Source organism: Peromyscus leucopus, chromosome 16_21 (assembly GCF_004664715.2).
Source record: "Peromyscus leucopus breed LL Stock chromosome 16_21, UCI_PerLeu_2.1, whole genome shotgun sequence".
NCBI lineage: Eukaryota > Metazoa > Chordata > Mammalia > Rodentia > Cricetidae > Peromyscus > Peromyscus leucopus.
In genome coordinates this window covers 34,536,659-34,560,174 of record NC_051084.1, presented here as the reverse complement: position 1 = coordinate 34,560,174, position 23,516 = coordinate 34,536,659, and the positions used below count along the sequence as shown (strand labels likewise).

Below are 23,516 nucleotides of genomic sequence, written 5' to 3'. Positions count from 1 at the left end.
AAGGAGTCTGGCTATCAGGAGGAGCACAGTTTACACAGTCCTGCCTAGCACCAGAGGGCAACCAGAAGGCAGGGCGATAATCTTTTGAGTTCGCAGACGAACCTCCTCCTACAGCAAGCGTGAGAGCTGGCGATGTTATAGGCCATTCATGAGCCAGCAATCACAGCGAAGAGCTCTCTGCCTTCTATCGGAAAATACCTTCACGAACAACACAATGGGAGCTAAGAACAGAAGGATGCTCAGGGTAGTTAATAAGAGAAGTCATACTAGGGATGCTCTTCAGAGGTCTGCAGCTCAGTATGCCAGACACACATGCGACATGGTTGGCTCGACAACCACTCGGTATGAATGGAGAATCATGACTAGTGGGCAGGACGAGGAGAACACTGAGAGTATATAACCATAATAAATACAAAACCTTAAAAACATAAACCAGAAAAACAAAATCAAACACAATCACCCAAGTCCCCCCTCTCCCCACAATAGACACTGTGACAGCTGAGGATAGGGCGTTGTGTTCTTCCAACAAGGAGAGAGGGGGACAAAGAGACGAAGAGTGTGAGGGGATAGGGAGAAGAGTGTGATGACGGGGGAGTAGAGTGGCAGAGGGAGAGAGGTGTGAGGCGGAGGCAAGTGGAGGGAGGGAGAATGAAGAGTAGGTGGCGAGCGAGGAGGGCGCGGAAGATGGAGGAGAGCAGGTTAGAGGGATGGGGGGACGAGAGAGGTAGTAGAAGGGAGGAGAGAGGCAGTGTAGTGAGGGGAGGGAGGAAGAGGGTGGTAGAATGTCACGAGAGAGAGGTATTGAGGGGTGAGTAGGGGGAGAGACGAGGTGTGATGAGGGGGAGTGGGCGTAGTAGTAGAGGTAGTGAGGGGGAGGTAAGACCAATGAGTGATGTAGTAGTAATGGGGGGAGGAGGAGTGTCAACTAACAAGAGGTGTCGAGGGGTGTAGGGGAGACGATGAGGTAGATACGTAGGTGATGGTAGTGTAGGAGACGAACCAGAGTGCTTTTGAGTTTGTAAAGCGTGTGTGCAGGGGATTTGAGTTAGAGAGAGGGTCGCAAGAGCTGACGAGTCTTCCAGTAGATTTGTTATGAAGGATATGGAGGAGGCGCCAGTTTGGGGGGGGGAGAGGGAACAGGAGAGTCAGGGATTGGGGGTAGGCGAGATATAGCACAAGGTGTGTCAGAGAGGTGCGCGAGCGCGGAGGCAGAGGGAGTGGAGCCGGGGAGCAGATCTGGGGGTGGAGGAGAGCCCTTCCTTAAGCAGCCGATGGCTTGTCGAATGGCATACGAGTGGAAGAGAGTCATTTGTATGTGGTCAGAATGAGGTGTGGGGCGGAAATGCATAAGTCAGAGCCAGGTTATGGGTCGCGACAGAAGGGGAAGGAGGTTGTCGAATGGGAGCTGAGAGGGGGCTCGGGAATGAGCGTAGTAGGGGTGAGGGGGAGTGGGAGAGTAACGGGAGGAGGCAGGCGAGAGAGGTGGGGACGGCCACTGAGGAGCTAGGAATAGAGCTGGGAGACGAGGGGTCGGGTCGCATATAAGCGTCCGTCGGCCAGGGAGTCGTGTGCGAGGAGGGGGTCTGTGAGTGGCGTGAGTGATGAGAACTCAGAGTGAGCTCGACGTATGGGGGCAGGGGCGCGAAGCACGCCACACTGAGCCACCGCAGGTTGACCTGTCTTCCCACCACGAGGTCCTCGAGTGGGGCATGCCTTGGCGGGGCCAGGCACAAGGGCACAGCTGGACACATTGTCCGCTAACTATGCGGACCCCTGGGCTGTGGAGAAGTGTGGCAGCGGCAAGGGAACACTACTCAGCAAGGCTGTCATATGTTCGTGGGATGGTATGTAGACCCAGGTGGGCCAGACCTCCAAGGGAAAGGAAGGAAAGAGGAGGGCTCGTCCGTGAGAGACTGGTGGGGACGAGAAGTGTCGAGGTACCAGGCAATGTGAACTCAGACTACGAGTAACCAGATGAAACACTGACGGAGGCTGTCAGCTGGAATGAGATGAAGGCAGAGAAGGAGCAGCCGCGAGAACAAGAGGGTCTCGAGTGTTAGGCGAGCGTGCAGGGGTGGAGTAATGTGCTGGTAGAGTGAGTTGTTGAGGGGGAGATGGGGAGGATGTAGGCTATAGGTCGGTGTGAGTTCTCAGAAACAGGCCTATCGCCTGGCAGGTGAAGGGGAGGAGAGGGTGTGATCAGAATCAAAGAGAGTAGGTTGGTGAGGAACAGCAGTGGAGAGGAGTTTAGAGGCAGAGAGGAGTTTGTTTTGGTAGGGAAGGTAGGTTTAATAGCGCGAGGGGGCGAGAACGAGGAGCACAGCAAGGGTGCAGGGGGGTGGACTTTGGGGGGAAAGAGGACTGACGGAGGCGTGATCTGCTCGGGTCCCCGGTGGCTGACCGTGTGAGGCGAGGGCGGAGGGATGAGTGAGCCAACGCAGGTTGTTGTGGAGGTGGCACTTGAGCGGGTACCGAGAGTGTGTTGACGGGAGAAGAGAAGGTGACTGGAGGGGAGCTAGTATGGGGATGCATGCTATCAAGCGTGTGTGACCCCCTGCTAATGGATGCTGAGCTCTTCAACTAGCTGCGAACGGCGCAGCCTGCTGAGGTTCCGCCAGCGCAGTGGCCTGGCTGATCCGTGGCATCCCCGGTGCATCTGAAACACTGCCTAGATGTTCATAAAAGTTTTATACCCCGCGACTCCACTTTCTAGAAGGCTGGGTACCCACGCAGGCCTTTTCTCATTCTGCGGTGCGGTCGATTGTTTCTTTAACTTCCCAATTGCCTCGCCTAAGAAACGTTACCTCAGCCTTAAGAACAAATGGACTCCACAAAAATTATTCCTATTAGAAGCGGCCTGGAGGTGGAGAAGTTTCCTCGTCTCATACTCCCTGATAGAAGCCAAAGTATTAAGCAACATGGAGTGTGGCTCCCCCTGGTGTCCCTTAGCAGAATGGCACCGGGAGGGAGCAAAGATGGCTCCTTGTCTGAAGTGGATCAGGACTCCTTCTTCTCTGGGGCTTTCCCCCAGGGGTCCCGGGGGGTCACTCAGCCCCCGGTCACTCACATCACCCTGGTTCTCCCTGCGGTCCTGCCTCTGCTGGTAGGTGTATCGCATTCGGCCATTGCTGTAGACGTGGACGTTACCTGAAACGTGGAAGGACCGAGTCAGGGGTACGCTTTCAGACCCCATCCGCCGGGGGAGCAGCCTGTGGACTTACTGGAGGGAAAGCCGCCACCAAAGAACATGTTGAAGAGGTCTTCAGGGGAGATGTCGGCCTCAAAGCCGCGGTGGAAGTCCCCGTGGCTGTGGCCGTGCCGGGCGGCCTGGCTCTTGTCGTCACCAAACTGGTCGTACTGTTTCCTTTTCTCGGGGTTGCTGAGGACGGCGTAGGCTGTGCCGATGGCTGGAAGGGGGGGAAAGATGAGGCTTTAGAAGGCTGGGTGCAGGTGGGGCCCCAGTATAGCCCAGAGCTTGCTTCCTTCGGGTCTCAGGGGAATGGGGGACTTGGGGGCAGAGACAATTTGCTTGTTGAGCAAGCGCTGGGGAGCAGGTGATCAGGAGCAGCCTCGTCTGCAGTCTGGGCTGCGGGGAGCATCAACACTCAGGCTCGCTAAATAGCCCAGGGTGCCCTCCAATGCTTTATCCTCTTGTCTCTACGCTGGGGTAGCAGGCATGAGCCTACACACCTGCTTCAGGTGTGTCCTGTTCAAGATCTTTTACAGTGCACATTCTCATCCGTGGGGTGCCTGAGATAGGGCAGTACAATCCTGCAGTCACGGTGTGACTCCAAACAATGGACGCCGGGGGGCCCCGGCATTGTAAGGGGAGCAGCAGACACTGCCAGCACGGGAAAACCCCCTGGTTCCTGGTGGAGACTCCTGTGTGTCTGGGTGTGCGGCCAGGATGAGTCCGCTCTCCCCAGGGCCCAGGGCCCAGCTGCTGTTTTCTGCTTGGCCCTGGGCCCTCCTCACCAGAGCTCCCAGCGCAGGCCAGCGCCTCCCAGGGCCCTGCTCCCCTCCGCTCCCCCCACTCACAGCAGTGGGTTACAGGCTTGTTGTTTCAGAGCAGGGAGCCCTGGGAAGGAGGACAGAACCCTCCTTTCCCATCTGACGAGGTCGCATCACTGTCACAGGCTTCCCACCCGACTGCTGCTCTGACCCAGTACCGCACAACAAGGCTCACAGTCCTCACCCCCCGACCCCCCAGGGGAACGGTACCCAGGGACCAAGGAAATGCAAGGCCCCGCGGCACAGGGCTGGTATGGAGGCGGTGCACATGAGTGCCAGAGAGGAGGGAAGAGGACAATCTGAATGCATAAAGGATGCCTTATGGTTTGGGCCAGAGGCGACACCCATTCCCCAAACCACTAACAGGCTCTGGAGTCAGAAGACGCTCTGTCCCCGTGCAGGTCTGGGGCAGTGGTGGGAGGCTGACCCTGACAAGTGTCCTGAGGAAGCCCTCCATTTCGGGGTTCTCAGCACAGGGGCACTGCTGCCCGATGTGTGTGTGAGTCAGGACTCTGCTCCTGCCCCAGGTGCTGTGTGACTCTGGAGAAGCCATCCAAACTCTTCCTGGAACCCGGAAAATGAAGGGAAGGCAGGGCTGGCCTGTGTGAGAGTGCAGTCTATACAGCTAGAGGAGGCTGCTGGAACCTTCTCAGGGAGTGCTACACCTGAGATTACCTTCTCCTGCCCCCACATCTGGGGAGAGCTGCCTTGGCCCTGTATTCTGAGACAGGACATAAAACAACCAGAATGCCTGGACACGGTGGCACACACCTATAATCCCAGCACTTCGGAGGCAGAGGCAGAGGGATCTCTGTGAGTTCCAGGCCAGCCCAGTCTACGGTAGCAAGAGAACCAAGCAAACTAAAACAAAGCCCCCACACCCCAGGGCCGGCTTACCTTTGAAAGCTTCAGTGGCGCCAGGGGCATGGTTCTTGTCTGGATGGAACTTGAGGGCCAGTTTGCGGTAGGCCTTCTTCAGGTCCTCCTCTGAGGCACCCCTGCTCACCCCAAGGATCTCGTAGTAATCTTTACACTGCTTGACCCTGGAACAGGGACAAGGGCGTGACAGGGTGCCTGAGGTGAGGTGTGGGGACAGGCAGTGTGTGACACACGGCTCAGGGCAGGTGCGGGGAGGACCAGAGCTGGGTCAGCTGTCTGCCTGGAGGGGCGAGGGGACCGCAGGGAGCTCCTTGGCTTGGGGGACTGGGCAGGGCCTGCTGGAAACACCGTGAACACAAGGTTAGGCTTTCACAGGGGCCGCTGCTGTCTTTGGCTCCCTTGCGGGAAGCTGCCTTGGAAGGACCTTGAGTGTCTGTGAGGCAGGGGCAGGTGCATCCTGCTGACGGCGATGGCAGGCATCTGCTCACCCCAAGCACAGGACCCTGAAGAAATGCCCTCCTGTTGCGACATACCTCCCTTTCTGCGCCCGTGGAGGGCCCACACTGGTTGGCGCCCTCGAGGCCTTCCCAGGCCCTGGGGTCTGCTTCTATCGGCTACAGCTAGTGGGCGCATGTGGTTGGAACTGTGCCTGGTTTTGACAAACCACTTGGTCACACTTACTCATACTCAGCTTGCCTGCCAGGAGGTGTGCACTTGACCTCAGAAGGATTCTGAGGCCAGCTGGTGGGAGAAAGGAGGGTTGGGAGGGCCTAGTCCTGAGTGGTCCTGGCTGGTGGTGTCAGGCCTGAGAGAGCTTCACTCTGCCCGCCTTAGGGACACAACTCTGCCTCTGCCTCCTGCCCACAGGCTCTGGTCTAAAAAGGCCTTTGTTAGGGGTAGGGTTGGGGGTAGAATCTGGAGGGCAAGATGGCGGTGTCTTTGTGTGGCAAACAGACTGTGGGAGGCTTAGGGCTGGTGGCCAGGAAGGCATTGACCAGCAACGTCTCCAGTCTGGACTGTCAGCGGCTGTGGTGGTGGGCGGGCAGTGAGGCCTTGGCTCCCACCTCTTCCAGGCCACAGGATGAAGTGAGGAAGGCTTCCCTGGCCCTCCCCAGTCCCCCCCACCCCACCCCATGGCCTCTACCTTTTCACGGCCGCCACTTGCTCTGAGGTGTATCCCTTGGCGCTCTCTCCTCCTCCTGCCTCGCCGTTGGCTGAGGGGGTTTCCGTCCCGCCTGCCTTCCTGTGGGTGGTGCGAGATGTGTCTGTGGGTTGGGGTTGATCGCCGGCAGACTGTGGTTTTTGGTTGAGGGACTCGATCAGAGCTGTGAAGAAAAAAGAAGCCACCCAGGGTCACTTGGCAGGTCTGTCTGTCTGTCGAGGCCAACCCCTGCGTCCACTCACCACCCTCCCAACAGGGCCACTGGATCTGTCTTGGGCCTGTTCTTTTAGGAGCCCCAGTTCTCAGGAATAGGAATATTACAGATTTAAAAATATTAGCAATGTTAATTTTTTTTTTTTGAGACAGGGTTTCTCTGTGTAGCTTTGCACCTTTCCTGGGACTCACTTGGTAGCCCAGGCTGGCCTCGAACTCACAAAGATCCGCCTGGCTCTGCCTCCCGAGTGCTGGGATTAAAGGCATGTGCCACCACCGCCCGGCTTTTTTTTTTTTCTTTTTTTTTTTTGGTTTTTCGAGACAGGGTTTCTCTGTGTAGCTTTGCGCCTTTCCTGGAACTCACTTGGTAGCCCAGGCTGGCCTCGAACTCACAGAGATCCTCCTGGCTCTGCCTCCCGAGTGCTGGGATTAAAGGCGTGTGCCACCACCGCCCGGCTCTCTGTGTAGCTTTGAGCCTTTCCTGGAACTCGCTTTGGAGACCAGGCTGGCCTCGAACTCACAGAGATCCACCTGGCTCTGCCTCCCCAGCAATGTTAATTTTATTAACAGATCCACGTGATTCATGGAACTAAAGTAATTACCTTCCTTATTTTCAGATCTTCTGTTTATGTATGCATTCACTTTCTTTCTTAGTAAGTTGTACAGAGAAACACTTGTTGGTCGGCACAGTGTTTGCTACTAGACCCAAAGACCCAGCACTACGACATACACGATCATGGTGGCACACACCTTAACCCCAGTTCTCAAGACCTGGCTCTCCGGACCCTCAACTACACTGGGAGTCGGAGGCCAGTCTGGGTGCGCGAGAGATCCTGCCTCAAAAAACCAACAACAAAGAGGAGCTGGGTGTGGTGGTGTACGCCTTTAATTCCAGCATTCTGAGGCAAAGGAAGAGGCAAGGGGGTCTCTGAGTTTAAGGCTAGCCTGGTGAACATGGTGAGTTCCAGGCCAGCCAGGCCCACACAGTGAGACTCCACTAAAACAAACAACAATCCAAAGAAAACCCCACATCCACACCCTCAAACAACAAGAGGCCTGGGCGAGATCCGCTTGGCAGGAAAATGAGCCTGCAGCCAAGACGAAGGACCAGAGCTGACCCCCAGGGCCCAAACGGGAGGAGGACCAACTCCTCCAGACTGCCCTCTCAAGTCCTCACGCAAATCACATACACACAGAGAAAGAGAGAATGAGAGAGAGACAGACAGAAGAGGAGGAGGAGAGAGGAGAGCCAAGTGTACAGTGGGGCATGGGAGCACAAGCTTCTGACCCCAGTACTCGATGGCTTCCAGCCAGGCGGAGATACACATAAACCCTGTCTTACATAAAGAAATACACCCCAAAGAAGAGCACATTGTGTCTGACTAATGAACCCAGCACTATTTGACCGACAATTCAGTTACTTTTCCTTCTGCTGACCTTTGGACAGGGTCTCGCTAGGCAGTCCAGGCTGGTCTCAAATTCACCATCCTCCTGCCTCAGCTTCCCAAGGGCTGGATTACAGGTGAGCACCGCCATGCCAAGCTTGATGCTTCCTTGGTATCTCTTTCAATGCACTTGATTGCTTTACCACGCTTTTCTGAATCATTCTTCTACGGATCCAACTCAGACCTGCACACCCCCTCAGCACGGCATCCCACTCTGGAGACTCTCTGTCCTCAGCACCACTCCCGCTGTGTTCTCTATGTTTATACGGGCTCTTGAAAATGCTTTACTATTAAGTGGATATCATTAATGCCAAGCTAACACTAAGTCCAAGTTCATGTTAATTTTACTGTTTCCTAGTTTAAATATCTGCTTACTAACACAGTGCATCAGAATTATAAACTGTTTAATATTCCTAGTTTAGATTTAATAGTAGTATTTCCTTTTAGTTGAAAACAGTAGTTTTTCCTTCATTGTGGTAAAAACAGAAAACCCACCATCTTAACCCTTTTGTGTGTGTAGGCCAGAGTCACCGGGGACATCTTCCTCGCTAATTTTTGAGACAGGGTTTCTCACTGAACCTGGGGCTTGCTGACTTGGCTAACTAGCTGGACAGGGGACTCCCCAACCCCCATCCTCCTGTCTCCACTCCAGTGCTGGGGTCACAGGTGTGTACAACTCAGCCTGGGTTTTGTTAGTTGCTGGGGGGTCTGGATTCAGGTCCTCAATCTTTTTGCTTTTTGTTTTTGCCTCCCCCCCTCACCCCCCGGTTTCTCTGAGTAGCCCTGGCTGTCCTGGAACTCACTCTGTAGACCAGGCTGGCCTCAAATTTACAGAGATCCACCTGCCTCTGCCTCCTTAGTGCTGGGATTAAAGGTGTACACCACCATACCCAACGTAAATCCTCATTCTCATGTGTTCAGCATCTCAGATTTAGTACTTATCTTCTAGTTCTCAATCTTTTTTATTTATTTATTTTTATTTTTAATTTTTTGTGGTTTTTTTTCGAGACAGGGTTTCTCTGTGTAGCTTTGCGCCTTTCCTGGAACTCACTTGGTAGCCCAGGCTGGCCTCGAACTCAGAGATCCGCCTGGTTCTGCCTCCCGAGTGCTGGGATTAAAGGCGTGCGCCATCACCGCCCAGCTTAGTTCTCAATCTTAACCCCTTTTAAGTGTAGAAATATAGGGCATAGGTGATTTTATGTTTTGGACATTTTTTGTAGTCCAGGCTGACCTTGAACTCCCTATATCACTAAGGATCACCTTGAACAACCTGATCCTCCGTTTCTGCCTACCAAGAGACTGAAGGCACGGGCTGCCTCCCTTGGATCCATTTCAAATGAACTTTATTATTTGCAGCACTGGGGGCCAAACCTGGGCCTCACGTATGCTGAGCAAGCGCTCCGCCAAAGAGCAACACCCCAGGGCACTCTTTCCTTTAATTCTAATTTTGTGTGTGTGTATTGGTGCTTTACTCCACAGATGCCTGTGTACCGCATGCATGCATGCCTGGAGTCTAGAGAGGACAGACGAGGGGGTCAGAAGCCCTGAAACTGGAGTTGCAGAATGTTGTGAGCCATGTGGGTGCTGGTGATCAAACTCGGGTCCTTGCTTTGTAGACCAGGCTGGCCTTGAACTCACAGAGATCTGCTTGCCTCTGCCTCCTGCGTTCTGGGATTAGAGGTTTACTCAGCCAGTGCTCTTAACTGCTAAGCCTGTTCTTCACTCTGACCCTTCAGATTCTTTAAGTACAAAGCAGTATGCTCAAGAGACATCCTCCGCTGGGTACAGAGGACAGTCTTCTGCCGGGGTGGGTGGGGGGTGGGTGTCAGCAGCCTGTCTGATTCAGTGGGGCTGGCTGGGACGTCCAATTCTTGGAGCCTTTGCTTAGCAGTGATGAGGAATGGGGGGGACTAAGTCTGTCCCAGGAGACCAGAGCTGGGGACTCAGGAAAATCCCTGTGCAGGTTTCTCCTGTTGGGTTTCTTTGTGGTCCTAGGGACTGAAACCGGGACAGTGACCACGCCAAGCAAATGTTCACCATGTGGCAATTCCCTCAGCCCTACATTATATTTTATTTATTTATTTATTTAGGAAGGGTCTAATGTAGGCCAGGCTAGCATCCAATTCTCTATGTAGTTGAGGATAAACTTCCTGTTTCCACCTCCTGAGTGCTGGGACTACACGTGTGTGACACCAAGCCCCAATTATTATTGCTTATACATATTTATTTCATGTGTAAAGGTGTTTTGCCTGCACATATGTCTGAGTACCACGTGTCTTCTGGTGTCCATAGATCCCCTGGGACTGAAGTTACAGAGAGTTGTGAGCCACCATGTGGTGCTGGGAACTGAACCTGGGTCCTTCCAAGAGCAGCCAATGCTCTTAACTGCTACATCATCTCTCCAGCCCTATTGGTATACTTTTTGAACAGCTGGCCATGTCAAATCATCTACTTCATTGGCACCTACATGAGATGTCACCCTAAAACGGGATCACGGTGATTCAAATCCAAGCTTTTGGTTCCTTCTGACTCAGCATCCCCAAACCCTAGCCAATGCCGAGTCATAAGAGGCTGCAGTGTCCGGGCTAGAATTCCACAGCTCTTGTCAGGCCCCTGGAAGAACATGTACCTGCATCCTTGTTGGGACCCAGGGCACCTGTGGGCTGGGAAGAACCATGGCGCAACTCAGATCAGAGTTCTTCCTGGTCTCAGGAGTCACAGCTCCGCACTGAGGGCCAGCCTCAGCGTACGCCTGTTCGCCTCGCTCACACCCAAGGCTCGCTGGGACCTGAGCACTGGGTTCTGGCGGACCATGGCACCCCAGCCATGGCTGGCTCGGTGCAGGAAACTTGCTCCATCTCCCTAGGATTAGGCAATTCAAACAGCAGCTGCCAGCAGAGTTTATGGCACATAGGGAGCGGAGGCTTTGACTCAGCTCCAGGGAATACTTGGAGAAGTGTTAGTAGCTGGGTATAGTGGTGCACCCCTGTAATCCTAGCCCTTCCCCCTGGAGACAGACAGACAGAGACACACACACACACACACACACACACACACACACACACACACACACACTCCCTTGGTTTTTGAGACAGGGTTTCCTCTGCGTAGCCCTGACTGTCTTGGAACTTGCTCTGTAAACCAGGCTGGCCTTGAACTAAGAGATCTGCCTTTGCCTCCCAATGCCTCCCAAGTGCTGGGATTAAAGGCATGTACCACCACCACCACCACCACCACCACCTAGCTAAAATCCTAGCTCCTGGATGCCGAGGCAGGAGGACTTTGAATTGGAGGCCAGCCTGGGCTACACAGAGAGTTTGGGCCACAGGGTAGCACCCTGTCCCACACAAACATTATTACTAGCCACCATCTTTTTCCCTTTCCTGTTTTGGAGGCAGTCCCCTGCTCTATAGTCGAGGCTGGCCCCCAGACTGCGAGCCTCCCAAATGCTGCGGCCGCAGGTGTGCGCCAGCGCAGCTGATTGGTAACGGTCGTTTCTGTCACCGAGAGTTCAGTGTGTGAGGCAGGCACCAGCACACGGTCTATAAACATTGGCTCACTTCATCACGACAACAGCCTCCGAAGGGAGGGGGCATCACCCGCTGCCACTCCCCTAGGGAGAAGGCGCTATGGCAGAGGCGCACAGGTCTCCGCTCCGTGGCTATCCCCGGCTGGGTCCGTGAAGGGAGGAACTCCAGATGTTAGGTTCACAGAGGCCAGATGCAATTGGCAGCTCTGCCCCTTACTAGCACAGCACTATGATCCTGGCTGATCCGTGACACTTACTGGCACCTCGGTTTCCTCAGGGTGATGGCATCAGGAAGAAATAAGAAAACATGCGCCCGTGGTTTGGAGACTGGCAAGGCGTCAAATTATCACAACCTGGGTGACCAACTGGCCAGGGGAGCAGCTGCCTGGGGAGGGGAGGAAAGCCGTGGGTTGGGGACGGCTAGAGTGACTCGGGCCAAGGGCAGTGCCATGAGACACCAGGCAGCCATGGAGGCAAAGCAAGAGAGCAACAGACGAGGTAGGGCTGGTCCCGAAGGCAGAGGGAGGAGCTGGTTCCCTGGGGCTCTGAACCACACTGCCTGTTTTCATCTCTTTGGAAGCTGTCTGTGGTCCAGGCTCAGCTTGCCATGCACGCATGCACGTCCCGGGGGGCAACGCCACTGTTGATCCAATCAACACCGCTGCATAAGTACCTCCTCAGCAAAGACTCTGGAAGCTTTCTAGGCGGTTCCACTGGTCAGTCACTCTCATTTCCCTACACTGCAGAACCAAAGGGGGAGTGGATACACACACACACACACACACACACACACACACACACACACACACACACACACACACACATATACGTGGCATCATCCAGAAGGCTCCAGATAGAGCTGAAAACACAAGGCTTCTGGCTGCTGGCCTCTCCACTGGTCTGAATGCCTCCAACAGGCCTGCAGCCTGTGACAGTCTCATCCGACTCATCAATACAGCCCCTGTGACTCAGTGGCCGATAGACAATGTGCAAGACACAGAAGAGTTAAGTACCAGGCCAGCTTAAGGTTAACCTCAGCTTTGCGTGAGTCTCGATCAGTGAACCACGGAGGTGTGAACCATGGTCTGCTACTTGGGATGTGAGGCATGGAGACTGCTAACGTCCAGGGGTTTTAAACCAGCCTGGGCACCACCGTGAGAAGCTAGTGTTTCAACATTAGTTTCTTGAAAGGAAAAAAAAAAAAAAGGTTAAAAACCAATCAAACAAGAGCCTAGTATGGTGGCTCACACCTTTAATTGTAGCACTGGGCAGGCAGAGGCAGGCGGATCTTCATTAGCGTTTGAGTCTAGCCTGGCCTACAAAGCAAGTTCCAGGACAGCCAGGGCTACATAGAAAGGCCCTGTCTCTAAAACAAAACCCAAAACAAACAATAAGGTGAGAAATGACTAAGAAAAAGGGCAACTGAGGCACTAGTGGAAGATTTACAGCTGCCAAGACCTCTTGCCCTTCCCCACGCCAAGGTCTGGCTCCACACTGGCGGAGACCCAGCCAAGACCTCTTGCAAGCAGGGTCCTCCTGGATAAATGAACCCAGCTTCTCTAGGCATTTCCCTCCTAAGAGCTGTGTGAGAAGGTGGACAGGGCTTAGCATGTGGCTGGCAACTGTCACAGTGACCTGTTCCGGCCGCTTTCATTGTTAGGCAAGTAGCTGAGTGCCGGGCACTCAGAGTGAGTCAAGGAAAGAGCTCAGGTTGGGGACAGAGACAGAGAAGGCATGCAGCTGCCACCAAAGCTAATTCCTCAGTGTAGACTTGACCCCTGTCCCTGGATGCTTGGAGGAGCAAATAGAATTCAATAAAATACAGAGAACGGAAGGACTGGGGAATCACAAAGGTGGACTGACCCAAATGGACAGCTCCACTCTGCATCTTACCGGTATTAGAATTCTTTCTCCCACTGATCCTGAAGGCCCTAATCCCTTGGGAACCAAGGGTCCCCTCTTCTACCATGGCCTTGCCAAGGTGACCTTTCTGACTCTGCCCAGACCCCAGTGAACCACTTCACAGAAGCATGGGTAATATGAGCTGCAGGTACCTCATCCAGCCAACAACTCTCTCTTTGCTAGGGAAACTGAGGTCTGATTATATTCTCAAGCCCTCGTTGCAAAATTTGCTATCTTTTATTTTCTTTGAGACAGGTTCTCACTATGTAGTCCAAGCTGACCTGGAATGTGAGATCCTCTTGTTCCCTTGTCTGCTGCCCAAGTGCTGCGTTTACAGATGTATGCCACCATGTCCCCACCATGCCCAGTTCTTTCACTAAGTATCAGGTGAAGCCAGTGACCAGCAGGTTGACAGACGCTGGACAGAGCATCCTAGAAAAAAAGTTGGACACGGTAGCGCACGCCTTTAATCCCAGCACTCCGGAGGCAGAGGCAGGGAGACAGAGGCAGGTGGATCTCTGTGAGTTTCAGGTCAGCCTGGTCTACAGAGAGAGTTCCGGGGAAGGCTTTTGAATGAGACCCTTTTTAAAAAAGAAACTCCCAGAAAAAGACAATGACTGCGTCAGTTCTGCTGTGGCTCCCAGCAGTCCTGTTCCTGTCCCACAGTGCGGCCGTCAGGTCGTGGTGTCCCTTGGTGTCCCTGCCCTGCCCACCCCCCCCCCCCCCCCCAGGAGCTGCAAGCCTCTCTCCTCCTTTCCATGGTGAAAGCTAACACTGAGTCTTCAACTCTTGTTTGAGCCCCTTAGCCGACCCCTCCCTTCACACACACACACACACACACACACACACACACACACACACACACACACACCCCCTTTACCTCTCGCGGACCAACGCCTCTACTTCGGCCCTCCACCCTTTCCCGTCTAACCTTCGACTCGTCCCTTTCTCCCATGGCCTCTGCAGCACCAGACAACTCCATGGCTCATGGCGACAGCCTCCATCCCCTGCCAGGGCTCTGTCCTTTTGCTTCTCTGTCCCACTCTCCCGGCTAAGGGCAGGTGTGGTACACGGCTGTCTACCAGGCGACGGCTTCTCCGTGGTCCCCGCTTTCCCACAGTGACCTCAGCTGTGCTCATTTCCAAGGCGGGTCAACAAACCGGTGACAACAGCCTGTCAGCTGGGACCTGGGGCTTCCTCCTGGGCTGGTGGCTCCCCAAGAATGTTCCACAGGCCCTTCCCATTCTGCCCACTTCTTCCCATCTAGTTTCTTTTAGCTTGGGCCTTTTCGGGTCACAAAAGTGGACCCCAATTCCCCAGCGCTGATCCATCCATCTTGTCCATCATCATCACACGATGGCTCTTCATTTCTGCATCACTCCTGATGTCATCCTGCCCTAACCTATTCGGGGCCACCGACCTTCTCATCAACCTTTTAGGCTTCTCTCTCTCTCTCTCCCTCCCTCCCTCCCTCTCTCTCTCCTTCCCCTTTTCTGGCTCACTGTTTTTGTTTTGTTTTGAGAGTCTCACTATGATATAGTCCAGCCTCAAACAATCTACTGCCTCAACCTTCTCAATATAGGCATGCACTGCCAGACCTGGCCTCATGCTGTTTTCTTTAAGAAAATTATTCCTCCCCCTGTTCATTTCTTCTAGCCCAGGCTAACTGTGAACTCCAACTGGCTACATAGCCTATGCTAACAGAGATCCACCTGGCTCTGCCTCCCAAGTGCTGGGATTAAAGGCGTGTGCCACCACCGCTGCCCGGCCCCATTACACTTTTTAACTTGAATCCTCTATATAAACCCCACTTCACTTGCCTCTAAATCTCCCTATACATAAATCCCTGCCCAAATCTTTTCAAACTTCCAGCCTCGAGGTCTTCTCCCAGAATGCCTTTCCTGTCCCTTCCAACAGAATGAAGCTTGAATGTTACCTAATTTCTTTCTTTCTTTCTTTTTTCTTTTCCCCTTCAAGACAGGGTTTCTCTTTGCAGCCCTGGCTATCCTGGAACTCACTCTGTAGACCAGGCTGGCCTTGACTACAACTCAGATCCACCGGCCTCTGCCTCCCGAGTACTGGGATTAAAGGCTTGCACCACCACCGCCCGGCTATGATTGTTGCTTCATTTCTTACAGCCTCTAGGCCTTCCCTCTATGAGATAACATTATTTGTGTGCCCTCATTACAGTGCTCCCAATAGCTTATAATGTAATGGTCGGAAGATTATCCTCCACACCCTCCCTTCCCCCCCAAAACTGTGAACTCACAAGTGGTCGGGACTGGAATTTTCATAACTACCCTTAAGTCCTCAGCATCTAAACAAGTGTGCCTATTTTTCTGTTAAATCACGGTTATCACCTGCCTTGCAGTCCTTTTTCCCTGGAAGTTTGCTTCCTTTCGGATCTTGCCAATCCTGCCGAACCACTTGGCATCAAGGAGTGAACTTTGCAGGCCAAACAAAATAGGTTCTCAACATCGGCTACCTTTTTTTTTTTTTAAAAAAAGACAAGGTCTTGCTATGTAGCCCAGCTGACCTCACACTTGAGGGAATTCTCTGCCTCAGCCTCCTAAGCTCAGGGGTCACAGGCATGGGCCATCACACCTGTAATGACCTGTGGCACTGGATGAAGACCCGGAACGAACTCCTATCCACAATGTTCAGTGTAGACAGCCACCTGATATTTTTTAATCAACATTTCCCTAGCCCAGGCCCAAATTCGCCTTACATTCTTGTCAGTTCAGTGCAAGGCTGCTGTTGGTTTATACACACGAGGCATATATTCTATCCAGCAAAGACACCCCAAATGTCCAACAGGTGGGCCTGTGAGATGGCTCAGAAGTGAAGGTAACTAATGCCAACCCCAACTACCCACGTCTGCTCCCTGGGACCCACAGATGGAAGGACACAAGTGACTCTGACTTCAACCAGTTATTTCCGACCTCCACAAGAGTGAGTGAAAACAGACCACACTTACACACACACACACACACACACACACACACACACACACACACTCACAGCAAGCCCTGGAAGGACACCCTGTCCAAGTTCCTGAACTAGCCCAGGTGGCTTCTGCCACGCCCCACAGGCCCCATTTCGTCAGCTTTCTTAACTGCTCCTTAGCGCCTAGCTGCAATCAGATGGAATTCTGACAGTTCGCACCCCACCGTGCTCCCCATTTATAGAGACGGAATTATCCCGAAGGGGAGCGCCTTGAGCAAGTGACTGGAGCAGTCCTGGTAAATACAACCAAAACCCTCTCCTAGAGGAGGTGCACAGGCCAAAGATCAACCTGCAGAGTCGGGAGGGAGGAAAGTTCAGGAATTCGGCCTCCTGGTCGGCCAGGCCTCCTTTCTCCATTTCCACATGCGGGCAGGGAAGGTGAGAGGCAGGCTCTTCCTGTCATTTTAATAAACGTGTAAGGAACTCAGGGCTTTCCAGTTCCTAGCTGTGACATACTGAGTCCTTTATTGCTGAGATAGTTCTCATCTACAGAAGACGTAAGGATGGCGCTGTCTTCATGACAAACAGATGGGCAGGGACTTTCTACACTGAAAAGCTCTATGGGTATTCCTGGCACACACATTTTCTGCTCCAGCTCCCTGGCAGATGAGGAAACCCGAGTTCAGAAGACATGTCACATGGCAGCAATCTTGATGAGACTGGGTCTCTTAACTCTGAGCATTTGCTACACGTCAGAGTTTACTAAGTCCGCTGGCACAAACCCTGTGTTTTTCTCCTTCCGGACGGTATTACATTTCTTTGGGAGCTTAGATTACAGACACAAAAAAAGGAGAGGACAGCCGGGCGGTGGTGACCCACACCTTTAATCCCAGCACCCGGGAGGCAGAGGGAAGCGGATCTCTGTGAGTTCGAGGCCAGTCTGGTCTACAAAGAGTGTTCCAGGACAACCTGAGCTGTTACACAGAGGAACCCCGTCTCGAAAAAAACAAAATAATAATAATAATAATAATAATAATAATAATAATAATAATAATAATAGAGACTACCAAGTAAAGTGAGGCGATGGGTAGCAGAGACAAGCTCACTATTCCCTCCTTGGTTTGGGAGATCTCAGCCCTAGGTTATTGAGCTGCCTGCCTGGTACTCAGCAGCCGTAGCAGTCCACAAGACCCGCCACCCAGGCCTGTCGGGGGACGAAGGTGGGATCGGGAGGCTGAGCCTGGGATCTTCAACAACCCATCCACCCCGAAACTCGGCGTTCAAGAGACGTCTGCAGGAGTACTCGCAGGTGGAGTGGCTTATTTCGCGAAGGGTTCTCTGATTCGAACCAATGAAGATCCGAAGCTGTCTTTCTAGGAATTCCTTCCCTCTCTAGAACCCATTCTCCCTTGGAATAGTTATGTTTATTTTCCTGAACTATAATATTTCCCAGGCCGGCCACTGGCCCTGGGCCACCCAACAGCCCCCTGGGAAAAGTAGTTCGCTTTCGCTTTCACGGGAGTTCTCCTCGCCTGGTCTCCCAGCGCGTCTCCTTCCCAGAAACCTCCTACACCAGAGGGCTCCACGAGCACCGGGAAGGCCGGAGAGCCAGGCCCTCGGAGGTCCCCCAGGGGTCCAGCAGCCCACCGGGGCGCGAGACCGCGGGACTACGAATCCCGGCAGCGCCCGCGCGCGGCAGTGCGCAGGCGTAGCCGCGCCTCGCCACCCCTCCCCCCTCCGCCAACTGCTCCCGTCGGTCCGTTCCCGTGTTTCCCCCCATCCGTGCTAATGTCGTCCCCCCCACCCCTCGGTCCCTGCGGCGCCTCCCACTCACCGCTGACTCGTGGCGTCGGGTACAGCCGCTGCGCCTTCTCCAGGAAGCGCAGCGCCCGCTCGGGCTGGTTGCTTTGGATGGCCTTGAGGGCGATGCTGATACAGCGCTCGGCTTCATCCTTGTTGGATTCCATGGCGGAACCCGAGCGCGGAACCAGGGAGGGGGAGGCCGGGCGAGCGAAGGGCTGCGCCAGCCGCCGGCGCGTCGCGGGGCAGGCCGGCGCGGAAGGATGACATAACCCTCCGCCCCTCCTTCCCGGGATTGGAGTGAGGGTTGAACCCGGGCGGAAGCCCTACCGTATGTCTCCTAAGAAAGGGGCGTTCGAACGGGGGATGGGGGAGAGGAGGTGGAGAGGAGGCGCTGGAACGCGCCGCAGCTCCAGAGCGCAAGTCCTGAAGTTGAGTGCGCGCTCCGGGTCTTGGTGGTAGTAGCCTTGGGCGTTCCAGTCCCAGACTGTTGTTAATGGAAGAGATGTTAACCGGATGCCCACGGCTTGTCAGACGCCTTTGTGGGATGTGGCAGTGGTGTCGGAACAAAGCCCTGTCCTCACAGAGCTTTCGTGAGTGGAGAGAAGTCCGGATCCATTCAGATTAGTGACACAGTGAAGGGAAAATAGCGAAAAAGAGGGAGATCGAGGGGAGGGGCTGCTATTTAAAATAGCTTCATTATATCAGAAGTTCATTTTACAGAATTCGGGAGGAACAGGGACACGTGACTGTCCGAAGGCAGGGTGGTTCGAGTGGAAGAAACGACAGAAATGTAAAGGCTCGGCATGGGGATTTTCGTGGCGGAGTAATTGGGGGATTGAGGAGGAGGAGGAGGAGCTTACAGGAGTCCCTACCGAGTGGAGCCAGTCAGGATGCGGCTCAGCCGGACCTCCCACTCCAGTGACAGCAACTTCGGGAAGGTTGCCCATGACTTCCACTTGGCCAGATCCACCGGTTATGTCTTAGCCCTTACATTATGGTTTGACAAGAAACTGCAACAATAAGCCCAATCAATCAAAGTTAAAATTTTGGTTTTTTGTGTTTTTGTTTTTGTTTTTTTTTTTCTAGAGACAAGGTTTCTCTATGTAACAGTCCTGGAACTCGCTGCCTCTGCCTCCTGAGTGCTGGGATTAAAGGCACGCACCACCACCTGCCTGGCTAAAGATTCTTTATTTTATATATATATGAATATATGAATATATTAATATATTAATATATTAATATTATATATAATAAAGAATATATTAATATATTAATGTTATGTATATAATAAAGAATATATTAATATTCTATATTCTATAAAGAATATATTATATATAATATTAATATATTCTTTATTATATACATAACATATATATCTCAAGGTCTCACTGTGCAGCCTTGGCTGGACTGGAACTCGTTCTGTAGATAGACCAGGCTGGCCTAAAACTTGCAGTGATCCTTCCGCTTTCCACATCTGACTAAATTCTGGATATATTTTGAAAACAGTTTTGTTTGTTTTGCTTCTGCAGTGGATGTATGTTCAGTGTGAGAGAAACAGACAACTTCTGGCCAATCACAATATCCTTGGCCTGAATAATTAGACAGAATTTCTGTTGTTACACCTAGCCCGTAACACCCCACAAGGAAGGAGAGAGACAACACTTATGAGTTCCAAAGATTTTAATAATTCGCCACATAAGCGGGTCACTGATCAAACAGGGCTGCAGGACAGGAACTCGGGAGCCTTGTTTCTTCTGACAGCCCTGAGCAGGCACAGAAGCGGGAGTTTATAAGCACAAAAATCACATTTGTTGCCAAGTTACAGTTACAGTTTACACCAATCAGAAATCAAAGATTAGGGACTTTCCTTGTGTGTTCCACCATCATCAACCGACATACAATACATGCTTTTCAGTCCAGCCAATCAGACTCACTTGTTCCTTTTGTTGTTAGGAACAACCATGTTTCTAGAGAACTGAAGATGTATAACGACTGTTTCTATGGTTTAGGGAGGAGGTTCGTCAGGCATTGGAAAGTTCTCAGTCACCCTAGGGTTTGGGAACCTGAACTTTATTCCACCCTATAGGCAAAATGGAGTCTGAAGTCAAAATGGCAGTACTCAGGCCAAGGTGCTTTTGCTTGCTCCCTTCACTGTGTACTTGAACTGGAGAAATAGGGAAGTCCATGAAAGGGGCAGTTTGTTAGGAAGATTGTTATTATTATTATTATTAATGGTTTTTCGAGACAGGGTTTCTCTGTGTAGCCCTTGCTGTCCTGGAACTCGCTCTGCAGACCAGGCTGGCCTCAAACTCACAGAGATCCACCTGGCTCTGCCTCCCGAGTGCTGGGATTAAAGGCGTGTGCCACCACTGCCCGGCTAGAAAGAATATTAAATGTTTGGTTTAGGGCAGATGTTTTGGTGATGTGAATGGCAATTAGGAGGTTGTGCAAGTGAAGAGCACAGGGAAGATTAAGGGCTGAGGGTTGAATTCAGTGGTGACCAGGCTTACCATGACCCTAGCATGACCCTGGCATGACCCTGGCAATGCTGCTCCTCCCCACAAAAAAAAAAAAAAAAAAAAAAAAAAAGGTAAGAAACTGGAAACCTAATTTTGGAAATGGATGTAAATGCTTTTTGCTTTTTGGTTTTGGTTTTGGTTTGGATTTTTGAGACAAGGTTTCCAAGACAGCTTTGGCTGTCCTGGAACTCGGTTTGTAGACCAGGCTGGCCTCGAACTCACAGAGATCAGTCTGCCTGGGATTAAAGGCGTGCACCACCACTGCCTGGCTTGGACACAGATGCTTTTTAAAGCAAGCTATGGGACTAACTACAGCAAGATGTGAGCGCCGAGGAGAGGGGAGTTGGATTACTGAGCCCTCCATCACCAGGTATTTACACTCCAAGGGAAGGTACTGAAGCATGTTGTGAGGGAAGGAAATGCGTTACTCAAAGGATGCGTTTACTCAGAGGCCAAGTGATGTGGGTGTTTGCATGGGAGAAAGGAAGGGTCCAAACCATCAAACTATGTTGAGGCCAAGCAATATAAGGACTGAGAAGTGATGGCATTATGTGATGGAATTGTTTCAAGTGAGTTCCTGAGGGGTTCTGTGTTGTTTTAACATTGTATAAATTATTATACAATGATATTGTAGCAATGAATATATTATAGCATTTTGTAAGAGGAAACAATAAGATGTGGGATCTGGGGGCACAGGGACACCTTATAATTTACCACATAGGGGTCACTGATGGATCAGGGCTGCAGGACAAGCACTCGGGACACATTATTTTTAGGAGAGGCTGCCCAGCAGGTATGGAGGTAGGGACATTGGGAACCTTCTCTTCACTTTCTCAGTTCTCTAAGGAGCAAGGCTGTGTGTCCTAGTGTTCTCTTTGTTGAGTACTCATGACTCTCTGTACTGAAGAAATAATGTCCCTCTCACAAGACAGCCCTGCATTTGAATGGATTGATGGGTTCCTAGTGTGTTAATGGTTAAATCCTGGACAGGGGAGTTTTGAAACGGCCCTTCCTGAGGTTTGGTGATTAAGGACTATAATGTCCACCTTACATCTCTGCTAAGTGTCTGAGTTCTCTTCTTTTTTTTTTTTTTTTTTTGGTTTTTTTTTTTGGTTTTTTGAGACAGGGTTTCTCTGCGTAGCTTTGCGCCTTTCCTGGAGCTCACTTGGTAGCCCAGGCTGGCCTCGAACTCACAGAGATCCGCCTGGCTCTGCCTCCCGAGTGCTGGGATTAAAGGCGTGCGCCACCACCGCCCGGCCTGAGTTCTCTTCTGTAGTAGAAGGTGTGTTATTTTGTTTATGTTGCACTTGTTTAACTCTGTGAAGCTGTGTTAGTGTGCCTGTGTAAAACACCTGATGGTCTAATAAAGAACTGGCCAATAGCAAGGCAGGAGAAAGGATAGGCAGGGCTAGCAGGCAGAGAGAATATATAGGAGGAGAAATCTGGGAAGAGGTAGGCGATCTAAGATTGAGAAGCCAGAGGAGGAGGAGGACATCAGGGGCCAGCCACCCAGCTACACAGCCACCCAGCAAGCCACAGAGTAAGAGTGAGATTTACAGAAGAGAGCCGGGCAGTGGTGGTGCACACCTTTAATCCCAGCACTCGGGAGGCAGAGCCAGGAAGATCTCTGTGAGTTCGAGGCCAGCCTGGTCTACAGAGCGAGATCCAGGAAAGGCGCAAAGCTACACAGAGAAACCCTGTCTTGAAAATCACCAAAAAAAAAAAAAAAGGAAGAAAGAAGAAAAAAAGATGTACAGAAGAGAACAGGGAAGTCTAGAGGCAAAGATAGAGGGATAATTTAAGATAAGGAAAGCTGGCTAGAAACTAAGCCAAGCTAAGGCCAGGCATTCATAAGTAATAATACGCCTCTATGTGTGTGATTTATTTGGGAGCTGGGTGCGGGGCCTCCCCCCCCCCAAAAAAAAAAAAACAAAACCAAAGAGCCAAACAACAACCTACACACTCTTCTTTCCTTTCCTAGGTGTCAGGAGCCCCTCTTCTGCTGAGTACAGGTGCTTCAGTCTGTGAACAGGGTACTTACTTAACTGGGGGAAACCTGTTTTTCAGTGTGCTAAGGACCTGAACTGGGACTGTAGCGAGCCCTCCCTCTTTTCCTGCCTATACAATGACAAAGTCTGGGGCTGGAGAGATGGCTCAGAGGTTAAGAGCACGGGCTGCGCTTCCAGAGGTCCTGAGTTCAATTCCCAGCAACCACATGGTGGCTCACAACCATCTGTAATGAGATCTGGTGCCCTCTGCTGGCCTGCAGGGATACATGCAGACAGAACACTGTATACATAATAAATAAATAAATAATACATAAAACTTAAAAAAAGAATTAATTGTATTTTTAAAAAAATGACAAAGTCTCATTTAAAAGTTCAATTGTTCTGGCTCCTTGACAGGGTGGCAGGTGTCTTAGTCACTTTTCCGCCGCTGTGAAGAGACGCCACGACCACGGGGGCTCTTATCAAAGAAAACATTTAACTGGGGCTGGCTTATGGTTTCAGAGGCTTAGTCCAGGCTCATCATGCAGGGAGCATGCGGCAGGCAGGCAGGTTTGGTGCTGGAGAAGGAGTTAAGAGCTACATCCTGAACCTTGAGGGCGTGGGAGACTGGGCCTGGCATAGGCTTCTGAAACCTCAAAGGCATCCTCAGTGACACACAGCCTCTAACAAGGCCACACCTCCTAAGCCTTCTCAAACAGTACCTCTCCCTGATGACTAAGTCATCCAATAGAAGAACTTACGGGGGACATTTTTATCAACCCATCACAGCAGGTCCCAATTAGTCAGGATCTGGAGAGGTGGCTGAGCATTCCTGGGGTGGACGTGGGTGGTGGGTGGTCCCTAGCAGGGAGATGCTTATGTCCCAGTTTCCTGTTCTTCCCTCTGCTGCTGGGCTTGGGTCCCTCCTCCTCCTCCCCTCCCTCCTCTCTCCCCCCTCATCTCCTTCCTTCCTCTCTCCTTCCCTTTTGTGGTACAGGGAACCCAGGACAACAGACACAGTGCACAGAGCAGGCCGCTCCTCCATTGCCGAGCCTCGCCCCTAGCTCCTACCAGAACTATTTCTGTCCTGAGCCTGAGGGCTGCCCTAAATGGCCTCTA

At 52.1% G+C, this 23,516-nt stretch overlaps 1 protein-coding gene across 1 annotated transcript; it reads right to left on the bottom strand.

Annotated features, from left to right (window-relative positions):
* Positions 1–2,800: 2,800 nt before the first annotated feature.
* Positions 2,801–18,164, bottom strand: LOC114708885 (dnaJ homolog subfamily B member 12-like). The gene is made up of 5 exons (XM_028892434.2): positions 17,922–18,164; positions 6,035–6,215; positions 4,909–5,054; positions 3,222–3,407; positions 2,801–3,147 (listed from the first exon to the last, which is right to left on the bottom strand). The coding sequence occupies exons 1-5, from the start codon at positions 18,052–18,054 to the stop codon at positions 2,801–2,803; spliced, it is 993 nt and encodes a 330-aa protein (XP_028748267.2). The 5' UTR covers positions 18,055–18,164.
* Between the last annotated feature and the right edge of the window lie 5,352 nt (positions 18,165–23,516).